Source organism: Sapajus apella, unplaced genomic scaffold (assembly GCF_009761245.1).
Source record: "Sapajus apella isolate SASKATOON/1434 unplaced genomic scaffold, GSC_monkey_1.0 scaffold250, whole genome shotgun sequence".
Lineage (NCBI taxonomy): Eukaryota > Metazoa > Chordata > Mammalia > Primates > Cebidae > Sapajus > Sapajus apella.
In genome coordinates, this window is record NW_022437190.1 from 166,404 (window position 1) to 179,978 (window position 13,575).

General features: G+C 37.3%; 1 protein-coding gene across 2 annotated transcripts in view; it reads right to left on the bottom strand.

Moving 5' to 3' along the window:
• The window catches only part of CD163 (CD163 molecule), a 34,728-nt gene extending 23,163 nt beyond the window's left edge, over positions 1-11,565 (bottom strand). For both annotated transcript variants that reach the window (XM_032271820.1, XM_032271819.1), the window contains exons 1-6: positions 11,323-11,565; positions 10,150-10,236; positions 8,798-9,121; positions 5,548-5,868; positions 3,295-3,615; positions 1,556-1,876 (exon numbers count right to left, since the gene is read on the bottom strand). In XM_032271820.1, the coding sequence (XP_032127711.1) occupies positions 1,556-1,876; positions 3,295-3,615; positions 5,548-5,868; positions 8,798-9,121; positions 10,150-10,236; positions 11,323-11,368 (1,420 nt within the window). In that variant the 5' untranslated portion in view covers positions 11,369-11,565. The remainder of the gene's footprint in view (positions 1-1,555; positions 1,877-3,294; positions 3,616-5,547; positions 5,869-8,797; positions 9,122-10,149; positions 10,237-11,322) is intronic.
• Positions 11,566-13,575: the final 2,010 nt, after the last annotated feature.

The window sequence follows — 13,575 nt, forward strand, 5'->3', positions numbered from 1 at the left end:
GTAAACACTGTCTTTCTTCAGCCAGTATTATTTGTTTCTCTTTAGATACAGCAGAACTTAATGCTGATCGATGTGAAATACAATTAATAAGAAAATATACAAACCTTTGTAAATTAGAAGGAAAACCTATAACCTAAAATATTTATATTAGTAAATCAGAAGAAATAAAACTTAAGATTCAACTCAAGAAGTTAGGAGCCAAAAAGAAATGAAACTTTAAGAAATCTGAAGAGAATTATCAGAAAGAAAAGTAAATTTTAATGAATTCGAAAGCAAATAAAGGTAACATTAAGTTTTTAAAATTCAAATAATGATTTTTTTAAAAAAAATTAGCCAAAAGAATGCAAATTTTGTCAGGTGAAGGAAATTTAAAGAGTAAATGAATACACATGGCAATAAGTGATGAGGAGAAATGTTATTGATACAGAAGTAATTTCAGAAAGCTCTTCAAATACTACTGTGAAATTATGATCAAGAAATTTACTAAATAAATATTTAAGGTACAAGACAATTTCTAAAACGTGACACCATTTGTATAATAAACGTGAATGATAGCTATACATAGATTTGCTTGTATTTTCTTGTATTTACATGAAATATCTCAAATAATAAATATTCCAAACACACAAATTGTCTGTGAGGAAAAGAATTGGATTGTAGCAGGGGAAGAGTATATACTTTTTTATTTTGAAGTTTAAACCATATGATTATATTGCCTAGTCAAGGATGTTTTTTAAAAAGCAATATGGCAATTTAAACATATGTCTTAAATGATTGCCTTTTTTTCAATTGGAGAATAATTTCCACTTAACTAAAGGTAAACACAGTTTGTAACGTCAGGGAAATGCCCCTTGCTGCATGCATAGGTTGAGAGATATCTGGAGCCATACTGTTGGTTAGAGGAAGTACAGCGCATGCCAGTTTTCATGCTACGAGGTCTCTACGTGTTTAATGGTTTTCTCATACACCGGGTCTTCTAAAGCCTTTTTGCTGCATGAGTAAAAGCTACGTTTACTTTAGAGTTATTTTAAAAAGCATCAATTTTTAACAAAGTTAGCATTTGTATAAATATGATTAGCATAAAATACTAAAGATTATCCGCAAACCTAACCAGGTCACAAATCATTTTTGAGCTTTTTAAAGAGGTTGCAGTGAAATAGCCACAGGTTTTCAAAAAGAAGAAAATTCTTTCACAGTACAATAGAGGGAGCTAAAGGTTATGTCAGTTTATCCAACAGCTATTTTTTAAATCTTTTGGTGACATCCTGTGAGAAAAGTACTGAATTCTATTTTTTTAATTTTAATCCTCCTTAATCTCTTATATCTCTATTGATTTAAAAATTACTCAAAAGCCAAAGTGAGCAAAACCCAAACACTTCTATCCAAAGTGCAACATGGATTGTAAACTTATCTGACTCTCGCAGTGGAATTTGTGTAGCTATTTTCTGCTTTCTTGAGAGTGATCTAGTCATAAAGACCAATGTTTCTTTTGAATTTCAAAGGTATTACTGGAAATGTACACCCTTCTTCTTAACAAGTTGATTGAAAGTCATACCTGAGCAGGTAACTTCGGCTTCTTCATAGTGATCACAGTTAAGTCCACCCCACTGCCAGTTCTTGCGGTCCCAAATCGAAGTTTCATTTCCATTATAGCTACTTAGGAACAGCCATGTGCTTGTTGCCTGGATTTTGGAGTACGCTTGATAGGATGTTTTGAGGGCAGATCCACATCCCAGCTGCCTGCAAATCACATTAGCTTCTTTCAGTCCCCAGCCTCTGTCACACACCTTCCCTAATAGTCTCTGAATCTCCACCTCAACTGTCCCAGCACAGCGGCTGCCTCCACCTCTAAGTCTTAGCTCCAGATCTGATCCATCTGCAAAAGAAACATGAACTTAAATCATTGATACATATGGAGGTTAGCTTTCAATTTTTTTTTTTTTTTTTGGTCTTTCGTTTTCTCTGATACTGATACACTGGAAATTATGGCTTACTGATTTTCTGACTTCTTAAGAAGCAATAATATAGACCATAAATTTTTGTTAGAAATGGGACTATAGTTTCAAGAGTTGATTAAAATTGTCAATGGAAGAAAAATATGAGCAATTTAGCTTTAAAAGAGATTCCTCAAAAAGTGAGCACAGGATATGAACAGATACTTCTAAGAAGACATTTATTTATGTGGCCAAGAAACATATGAAAAAAAGCTCATCATCACTTGTCATTAGAGAAATGCAAATCAAAACCACAATGAGATACCATCTCATGCCAGTTAGAATGGTGATCATTAAAAAGTCTGGAAACAACAGATGTTGGCAAGGATGTGGAGAAATAGGAACACTTTTACACTATTGGTGGAAGTGTAAATTAGTTCAACTATTGTGGAGTGGAAGACAGTGTGGTGATTCCTCAAGGATCTAGAACCAGAAATATCATTTGACCCAGCAATGCCATTGCTGGCTATATACTCAAAGGATTATAAATCATTCTCCTATAAATACACATGCACAGGTATGTTTACTGAAGCAATATTTACAATAGCAAAGACTTGGAACCAACCCAAATGCCCATCAATAATAAACTGGATAAAGAAAATGTGGCACATATACAACATGGAATACTATGCAGCCACAAAAAAGGATGAATTCACGTCTTTTGCAGGGACATGGATGAAGCTGGAAATCATCATCCTCGCAAACTAACACAAGAACAGAAAACCAAATACCACATGTTCTCACTCATAAGTGGGAGTTGAACCATGAGAACACATGGACACAGGGAGGGGAACATCACATACCAGGGTCTGTCAGGGGGTGGGGGAAAGGGGAGGGAGAGCATTAGGACAAATACCCAATGCATGTGAGGCTTAAAACCTAGATGACAGGTTGATAGGTGCAGGAGATCTCCATGGCACATGTATACCTATGCAACAAACCTGCACATTAGGCAAATGTGTCCCAGAACCTAAAGTAAAAAAAATAAGTAAATAAAAAAATTTTTAAAAAGAGAGTCCTATGAAATTTTGTCTCTCTGAGCTCCAGGTAGATTCTGAGTTTGAAGCATGCTCCATAACAGCAGTCTGAATAATTATTGCAGAGAATAACATCACACAACCCTCCAAACTAGTTGAATAAAGAACATGGCAAAGATTACAAGTACAAAAAAAATTCCAGCAAGGAATTTCCTAGTCGTTTCTACTCCTTACATCTATTCTTACTCCTAAGGAGTATAGGGCTTTCTCTTTCTGCTTTTCTTTTTGTTTAGCTTTTTGGTTTGGGTTTGGTTTTAACTTACCAGAACATGTCACACCAGCATCTTCAATGTGATTGCAATAATGCTTTCCCCATTCATGGTGTTTACATTCCCAGATAGCAGATTCATGTCCCTGGCAAGAAACACTGTCAAGCCAGATGTGTCCCGATCCCTCACTGGCATTAACTCGGCCAACAGCAGTGATGGCAGTTGGACATCCCAGTTGCTTGCATGCCACAGCAGCATCGTTACTATCCCAGCCATCGTCACATATTGTCCCCCATTCTCCTTGGAACCTCACTTCTAATCTTCCAGAACATTGATTGACTCCACCTATCAGTCTCAAGCTCAGATCTGCTCCATCTGTAACAGAGACACAAAACAGGTCTGAGATAAGGAAGCAAGAACAAGAGACTGTAAATAACTGTACCTGAGACGAGTTAAAGAAAAAGGGAGGCCGGGCGCGGTGGTTCAAGCCTGTAATCCCAGCACTTTGGGAGGCCGAGGCGGATGGATCACAAGGTCAAGAGATCGAGACCATCCTGGTCAACATGGTGAAACCCCGTCTCTGCTAAAAATACAAAAAAAAATTAGCTGGGCATGGTGGTGCGTGCCTGTAATCCCAGCAACTCAGGAGGCTGAGGCAGGAGAATTGCCTGAACCCAGGAGGCGGAGGTTGCGGTGAGCCGAGATCGCGCCATTGCACTCCAGCCTGGGCAACAAGAGCGAAACTCCGTCTCAAAAAAAAAGAAAAAGAAAAAGGGAGAGATCTAAGTAGAGACAAGGAAAACAGTGGCGTTTACCACCTGAAATCATTCAAGATGGGAGAAGGAGTGGAGCAGGCGGGAAGATGGGACTTTCCAGTATAGACAGCACATACTACAGGAAGTGTTCCTAACAGGAGATCCAAGGGCTGAATCTCATGTAGAGACCTGCTTATTTGACCACCACAGAGTTCTTCTTAGAACTGTTTACTTTTCCTGGTTAAAATATATTTGCATGTGTTCAGATGGCACCCACATCCTTCAGTTTGCCTCCATACTTAGCATTCCCTTGGACTGTACTCTCCATTGGTACTACCTAGTGTATTGTATACCTGAACCTTTTGTGACCACTTCCTTAGTTTAAAAGCAGAGCAAAGAGAAAGAAGACTTCATTACTAAAATTATCACCTTCCCCAAATCAATATTCTTCAAAGAACAGATATTAATTCTGAAGAATATTCTGTAATAAAATTCCTCTGGCAGCTTCAGTTTTCATTCCCACAATACTATTTATTGTGATTCCTCAGCATGTGCTGACTGGGAGCCTGGAGAAATTTTGATGGGTAAAAAAGAATGGAAGGTACAGTCTGTGTTTTTTCTACTCCAATTCTTCACATTCTTCAGCTACTAAAATCTATCTTTCTTTAGGAGTTCCATTCATTATGGTTCAGGCTATAGCTGATTACATCATTCAACAAGAAAAAGCCTGTTCAAGACATGGAGAAAGAGATAGAATCCAGATGACGTTCAAAACCTGAATCCAACCATGCATGAAGCTAACTATACGCTCTGGATTTCCCAGTTTTGGAAGCCAGTATTCCCTTCTTTTTAAATGAACTTCAATGGACGTTCCTTTATTTGCACAGAGAGAGAGAGAGAGACCTGGTGAAGACAGAGATTTTCTACTCTTATTTTCCTAAGTGTTCTCTGGGGTTCAGGACACGCTCAATCTCCTTTCATACTAAGAATTCAATTGAAAAACGAAGAGTGGTATCCCTGCACACGAAAACCCACTGTCCCTGCCCCCAGCCTGAGTATACAACGTGAAAGTCTCTAGACAGACACAACGCATGTCTAGTATGAGTAAAGTTTTAGCGGGAAACCAATATCAATTTTTAAAAAGTGATTTGATTCTGTGAACTTGAAAAGTGATTTGGGAAGAAGTGGGTTAATGCAGCGAAAAAGGAGGCTTTCGTGGGTTAGGTGATAACTGGAGTGGTTTTCTCTTAAAACTCCTTCATAGAGCAAAATTTCCTGGTAAAGCCCTTCCGTCCTTCCTTTTTCCTCTCTTTTTGGTCTCTCACTTTATTTATGGGCTTTTCCTAAACACGTTCTTCTTTTCTTATGACCTGGATCTCAGTTTCACTATACACCCTTCTTCCCTAACCTATTTCTCCTGATTTCAGTCAAGGTAAAAAGTCCACAGGTATCAGAACTGGAACTCGAAGTTAAGAGTTCAGGCTCTTAAGATTTATTCCCCCTTACTTTTGTCCTCTCCAGGAGAACAGAATGAGCCAAGATCAGTCCTTACTTGAACAAATCACTCCAGCATCCTCAGCATGATCACAGTTATGCTTTCCCCATCCTTGATGTTTGCAGTTCCAGAGAGCTGACTCATTTCCATTGCATACAAGATCATCAAACCAGATTGGTCCAGAGCCTTCTCCAAAATGAGCTGAACCAGAGAAACTGATAGCAGTTCCACATCCAAGTTGTTTACAAACCACAGACGCGTGATCCATGTTGAAGTTATCATCACACACTGTTCCCCACTGTCCTTGAAATTTGATCTCTATTCTTCCAGAACACATATTGCCTCCATTCGTCAGCCTCATCTCCAAATCGGATCCATCTGGAGCAGAGAAAAGACCAGAGTTCAGAAATTATGTTCATTTGGAAGTTATTTTAGAAATTAAGTTTCCTCTGGAAACTTGGGATTTGATGTTGTCCTTAAAATGGTGCCTGATTATAGATGTTGCCCAGCTCCACACAGTGGAGAATTTTAAGATGATACAATCTAGGAAGCAATTAGGATTTTTTTTTTTTTTTTTTTTTTTTTTTGAGACGGAGTTTCACTCATGTTACCCAGGCTGGAGTGCAATGGCACCGTCTTGGCTCACCGCAACCTCCGCCTCCTGGGTTCAGGCAATTCTCCTGCCTCAGCCTCCTGAGTAGCTGGGATTACAGGCACGCACCACCATGCCCAGCTAATTTTTTTTTTGTATTTTTAGTAGAGACGGGGTTTCACTATGTTGACCAGGATGGTCTCGATCTCTTGACCTCGTGATCCACCCGCCTCGGCCTCCCAAAGTGCTGGGATTACAGGCGTGAGCCACCGCGCCCGGCCGCAATTAGGATTTTTATCTATAACTACTTACAAAGGAAAATGTTTTACAAGTTAAAGTTTTTAAACTTTCTCTTTTGTTTTGTTTCCTTCCATTACTAAGACAGATGTAAATACTCTTTTTAAGTAGAAATAGATAAATTTGACTCAAGTTATTTATTTAAAAAAAGAAAATTGGCCCATACAACAAGGAAGTAAAAATGACAAACTGGTCATCAGTTGATCATTTATTTTAGCTTTTCTTTATTATAAATAGTTCAAAACACGATGATTGACTAAAGTTGAATTTGAAATCAGGAAGGAAGAAAAAGCAAAGACAAAAATGCATAAACACGCATAACAGTTTGCAAAAATACCTTGTGGTATATCAAATTCTTAACAGTTGAGGGGAAAATAGACCAAAATATTCATTTTTTACCAAGTTCCCGTTTGAACCAAAGCCTTTTTTTCCTCCCCAAAGCATCTGGTACCATTTTTTTAATCAACAAGTAGCTTTATCATGAAGAAATTTCTCACTATACACAATCCCTTAGATCCTCTATGAGGCCTAAAATACCCGAGAAAAGAAAATTTTGGATAAAATTTTGAGACACCCGAAAAAAAAAAAAAAAACCTCTTTGTGGTTGAAGAAAATGTTTAGAAGCGCTTCTCGAAAAAAGGAGTTTAATTTTAAGAGCTCTAAACTCCACGCAAAGGCCACTACTTCACAAGAATTTTTATTATGAGCAAATAATAACAATGAATTTGAATAAGAATTCACAGTCAATATATGGATATGCTGTTCTTACTGCATCACACATGCTATCGCATTTAATCGCCACAACAATTTTAGGCATTATATGCTGCTATCACTATCCCCACTTCAAGGACAAGTAAACTGAGGTGGAATAATTGGCACAGTGTCAAATACCTAGAAAATAACAGAGACAGGATATAGGACAAAAAGCAGTCTAGCTAGCACCAGAGTCTCTTGATTCTTAGGCTGTATCTCCTCAGTGCATGTAATAATAACATAATCTCCCAAGAGGTAGAGGCTCTGAGGATTGAGCATTAATTAGGGAGGAGAATCTCAGAAATGAAGACTCTGTAACCACATGAAATTAGTGGGTCTTTGAATGGCTGTTGGTTCTTTTCTACTATTATGCTCCAGTTAAAGCTTTAGGTGTGTAAATTCAAAAGCAAATTGATTAACTCCACTGGTAGTTATAAAACAACAGAAAACAAGAGCTAAAAGTACTACACTGATGTTTTAGCTAAACAACCAGTTCTCTAGACCGTAATAATTATGGTAAGAGCCTGGTAAAATTTATGATAATTTTAAACTTTGTTGTAAATGTTACTTTTTTTATTCCCCATTTCACACCTCCCATAGTAATTAAAAATAAAAGGAAAGGAGGAGGAGAAGGAAGAGGAAGAGAAGAAAGAGAACTGAGTCACCAAGAGAACTGAGCCACGAGGATCTTCAGCACTTGTTACATACCAAACAGTGTACCAGTGGTTTTACATGTATTATATCATTAAGTCCTCAGAAACTGTTAGATTTGACAGCTTACACAAAATCATATGATACATGCTTTAGCTATGTGAGAATTTATTTCGGCATTTTTCTAGATGCTACTGTGGGTTTCTCTTATCACATTATGATGTCTGGATAGAGATAAGTCCTTTCTAGACAGTCTTATGGAAGAGATAGTCTCTACAAGAGAGGCTGGGAGGTGCGAGGGTTGCATAAAAATTAATGAAACAAACAAGGAGAAATGGGGAGCCCAAGAATTTGAATTGGGTCAGAAACGTGCCCTTGGGATTTGTCAGCAGAAAGGTCTGACACATGGCTTTCTCAGTTATTGTGGGGTCAATTGCAATAAACCATGTGAAAATGTTTTGTAAATTAAAACAACAATGTAGATGAAATGAATAGCATTGTACACTGGATCAAGCAATTATACTTTCAAAGAATCCTTCCTACAACAAGAAATGATGCATTAATGCTAGAAATAGTTGTTTTTTGATTCACTAAATTGATTCTTAGTTAATGTACAAAAGGGTAATAATTTGTGGGTCAACACATCAAAACAAGTCACTTGGAAGGAAAACAAGGAAATAACTTAGATGTCATGATATTTTTATGATTCAGGAGTAGGAGGTTACAGTAAGCTTACTAAATATAAAATTTAAGCCACCACTTCTTGGTCCTTTGTCTAAGATTGTCGATAAAATTGAAGCCAGTCACTTCCTCATTAATCACAGTGCTCAGAATTCTTTTTAATTAAAAAAAAAATGAGCTTGTGTTTTATGGTTTTCTAGCAACGGATTGAGTAATTTTATACATGAACTAGATTGTTTACAGGAAAGTGGCCTTTTCTAGGTTTTAACCCATCTACATATTTCTTTCCCACCAAGGATTCTGTGTGGAGGCTTTGACTAATGCAAGTCTTACCTGAGCAGGTCACTCCAGCGTCTTGTTGGTGAGTACAGTTACTATGCTTTCCCCATCCGTCATGTTTGCAATCCCAAAGAGCTGACTCATTCCCACGACAAGAAACGTGATCCATCCAAATGCGCCCAGAACCTGCACTGGAATTAGCCCATCTGGCGGCTTTGACGGTAGTTGGACATCCCAGCTGCTTACAAATCACAGAGACTGCTTCCGTGCTCCAGCCATTATTACACACCGTTCCCCACTCCTCTTGGACTTTCACTTCCACTCTCCCGCTGCACTTGTTTTCACCATCAGTTAGCCTCAGCTCCTTGTCTGGTCCTCCTGCAACAATGGATTAAGACAGTAATTGGCCAAGGTTGCAAAATTACATGATTTATTTAATCCTTCAAAGTCAGATTTGAAAACCATTCCCATCCTAGTCCTATCCATGGTAAAATAGAAAAATGATATTTCACAGGCATTCAAATATAAATGTTAGTAGCACTGGCTTCAAATTAAGCAGCTCCATATAACAGTAAAGGTAAGTAACACAATTGTGTTTAATACATTTATTTTATGGCTGGATGGTCTTAATAACGGCAATTTATATAATTTCCATGAAACATTTTTGAGTTAAATAAGCTGCTACAAAGTGTTACAGGGATGAGCTTTACAGGTTTCTCCAGAATCCTAAGATCAATAGAAAGAAGGCTGATAGAGAATTCATGAAGATGAAAAGACTAGGTGTAAGAAATTTAACCCTTATTTCATACATATATGAAAAATAGCGTAAATCTTAAAAACACTAGTTGAAATCTGACTGAAATTTATCTACTTAAATAAAAATTAAGATGGAGATATTTTCCTGTTATTTTCTGCCATAAAATAAACCTCTGTGTACTTTGCTCCCACCCACAGATGGTAGATGACCTCAGTTGCCTCCTTGGCATATTTTAGCTTTATTTAGGAACCTGGTGGTCCCACCAACCTGGCATCTCTCAAAACATTTTTAGATAAATTTTGGCATTTGAATTTACTAATGTGTTCCCCAAACTCACTTTTATTCTAATAATTCTGAAGTTTCTCCTCCTTTGTATTCTTTCCTATTTTTCAGCTCAACATTATTTCCAATCTTTAAGTAAAATTTATTTTTCTTCTATGAGTTTATTTTCTTTGGGAAGGCATCATGCTAATATTTTGGTGTTGCATGGTTATATTTTTAGTGTGTGCTTTTATAATATCTAATCCTTGGAATGCATGGAACATGCCACCTAGTTTTTAGATGCTACTCGGCCTTCAGAAAAATTGCTTTTTAACCATTCATTGTCAGAATGGGCTAAGGCTGTAAGTAAATTTGACAAAGTACTCACCCCAAGAGCTGGTGAACAAACAGGCACTGAGAAGTAAAACCACGGCAGTAGTGAAGGGACTCAAGTTGACAAAATGTCTTCTGAAGTCTGTGAAAAAGGAAAGAAGGCAAAAGTAGCATCTTCCCAAAAAGAGACTTTGGAGAAGATAGATGGGTTTCAGAGGTTAATTAACAAAGAAGCTCAAACCAAGACAGAAAACCCTTCCTTCTAAACTGCAAGGCAAGCAGGAAACATTCATACCCAGGATCATATAGTTTCTGCAAATAGCTTTGAAAACTTTCATGTTTATAGGCAACCTTGAGGTAAGGGAGGAGAAGAAGGTTGGTGGTGGAAATAAGAATCGCAAAGGCAGCCCTTAAAACCTGGAAAATGGAAACTATCAGTGAAACTTAGTAGTGGACAATTCTCCCAGCCGGCACAGGGAAGCTATCCTGAGACTTGTATATTCCCTAACCCCCTCTATATTCAATGACAGATGCCCCCATCTTCAAGTCTACCTGAGCCGCACTGACAGAGGATAAATTCCATGAGCAAATGCATTCTATCTATCATGTTCACCATAATGTCATCAGTACCTGGCTTGATGCTTGCCAAATAGTAGCTAGCTGAACAATACCTTGATGGAATAAAATGGTGATGTTCATATCTGAAAAACCCAAATATTAAATCCTGTCATCTCTACCTATATCATTATCACCTAATACGCTCTTTAATGCTGTTATTCCTCCCATATCTTCTTGTTACTTTAACCCAACACTAATTTGAAACTAAAAATGCTAAATGATTTTAACATGTCCATATACATCTTAAAGCAGATAACTCGCTTATCAGAGTAGATAATCTTCTTTATGTAATTAACTCTCTATCAATATTCATTTCTGCAAATTCCAGATTTTCTGACAACTATTGTTTTCATGCTAATTACATTTCAGTTAACTTTAGTTCGTGACTTAATTTTACCTCAGCAGTTTTATAAAATTAATGCCAACTCTGATTCCTATATCTCATCTTCAGTTTTGAATCTCTGGCAGATCAAAGGTGCTGCCATATAAGCCTATGTCCTTTCTTCACTCCTTACTCTCCTGATGCCACTTTTAAATCACATCCATTAACTGTCATAATAATGATATACCCCATTAAAGAGGAAATGTAGAATAAATGAGAAGCATTTACCAGCAGATCCAGAGTCTTCAAGCAGCGTCATTCTGAGTTTGTTCATTCCAAAGTTTTATAACTTCAGTAATTCCCTAAATCTTCTCGTATTATTCCATAGAAATGTTCTTCTAAAAGAAAGGACTAAGAATTCTAAAAATCACTTCACTCTCATGAAAATGAAAAGCCCACATATAGAGGTGGAGTCAACCCAAAAAGGGAAGTCATTGAAAGAGCTGAGGTTCCATTTCATACTCATGTTCTCTTCACTATGTGACATGAAACAACCAAAGGAAATTGGGAAACACTTCACACAGATTTCAAAAAATTAGGGGAAATACTAATATGCTGCTGTTGCTGAACTAAATATTTTACATTTTTGAACTTCATTTTGGACAAACGTATAAGACACACAAAAAAGTAGTAATTGTTATGTAGAAAAATTATGTTAAAAAACTAAAGCAAAACAGGCAAAGCATAATTAAATAATGTTTTATTGTGTCTACTTTTAATATTATTTCCATAATCAAATGTGTCTAATGAGTAATTTTGTGTAAGTTGTTGAGACACAGCATTTGTCATTTCTTTCCTAATGGGATGAAATACACCAAGAGAATTAGCCAAGACTATTACTGATTTTACAAATGCTAAAACAAAAATCAACAAAACATGTTTTCAGCTCCATTTAACTCAGATTCAAGTAAGAGAAACACATATGATGACAATAGTAAACACAGAGTTAAAGTGCAGGGTTAAAAATACTGGACAAATTAGTCCTACCTACTGAGAGAACAGAATGAACGGTCAGAAAATTCTTTTCTCTAAGGAGAGGCTTAAATTGTATATTAAAAGATGAAAAGAATATTGCCAAAGGGGCAAATGATAAAGGAGTTTAAGGCACAAGAAACAGCACACACAAATGAATATTTGTGTATAAAACATGCAAGCTCAAAAGAACTACTAATAGTTCATTGTGGAATACATACTGTCAGGTGTGAGCGACGGGCCTGAAATGGGGAATTGAAGGTGCATCTCCAGCCTTCCACAGAGACAGTCACTAGAACCCAGGCAACAAAGGCACCCTGACTTTCTTCCATTTCTTGGGCCTGCCAAATCTTTCCCTGCCTCATGGTATGTCAGACATATTGTTCCTTCTGTGTCTACTGCCTCCCTACCAGTACCTTTCTCTAAGCTAACTCTTATTCACATATACTTTATTTCTCAGTAAACAGCACTTCACTAGGAGAAATAACTCGACCCCTGAATGACCCCAGAAAATATGCACTCATGATGGCCTGTACTTATAAGGATTGTCAATCATACTTTTTGTATTTATTGTTTATCTTCCTTGCTAGTCTTAAGATATCAGGATAGGAACTACCTTTTTTTCAAAAAGACATCACCTGCCCCTGTCAGATGGGAGGTACTCAATATTACCTGTTTTGTTGCTGTTGTTGATAATGTTGTTATTATTGCTGAGGTAGACAAGGGCTACATAAAGAGTTTTATATACCATTTTAAAGAATTATAATTTTACACTGTAGGCAAGTAATGGCATTAAATAGTTTGACACATGAGTATTAAAGTGCTTTGTCTTTTACAGATCTCATCTTGGTGGTGATGTTGAGGATGATTTGTGGCCAGGCTAACAATGGAAATCAGAGCAAGAGTAAATTCAGAGAAAGTAGAATATTATAGCAAAAATCTAATAGCATAAGAGCCCAATTGAAAAGTTACAGTAGAAGAATGGAAGAAATAGATTGGTGAAAAATTAAAAAGCTAGGTGAACAAGACATCGTTGCTTCTATTCAAAATGAAGAATTGGGAAGTGTGTTTCCCTTGCCACCTGAAACAACTAAAAACCAAACCAAACGTGTGTAGCAATGATTTTCAAGACACTGAAAATCAGGCAGCAAGAATAGTTGTTGCCTGGATCTCAAGGATAGTGATCATGAGAGATGAGAGGCTAAGCTGAGTTTACTGCCTTGAGATAGTTTCCAGGGTAACATGGAATAGGAAACCCAGAGAATGATCAGAGGATTCCCAGAGTTGAGGAGAAGAAGCTGAGAATCCTGAAGACTAGGGTGGCTAGAATTCACAGGAAATAGTCTCATAGAGGGGATAGTTGCAGGAAGAGAGAGAGAGAGAAGAGAGGGAGAGAGTAGGGAGGAGGGGAGGAGATAGAGCTGCATATCTGTAGAGTCCCCTTTGAGTATTTAGCCGAGTGTTGATAAGTGCATGCATTTGGGGAAATTACCTGAGCCTGGGGAAAGA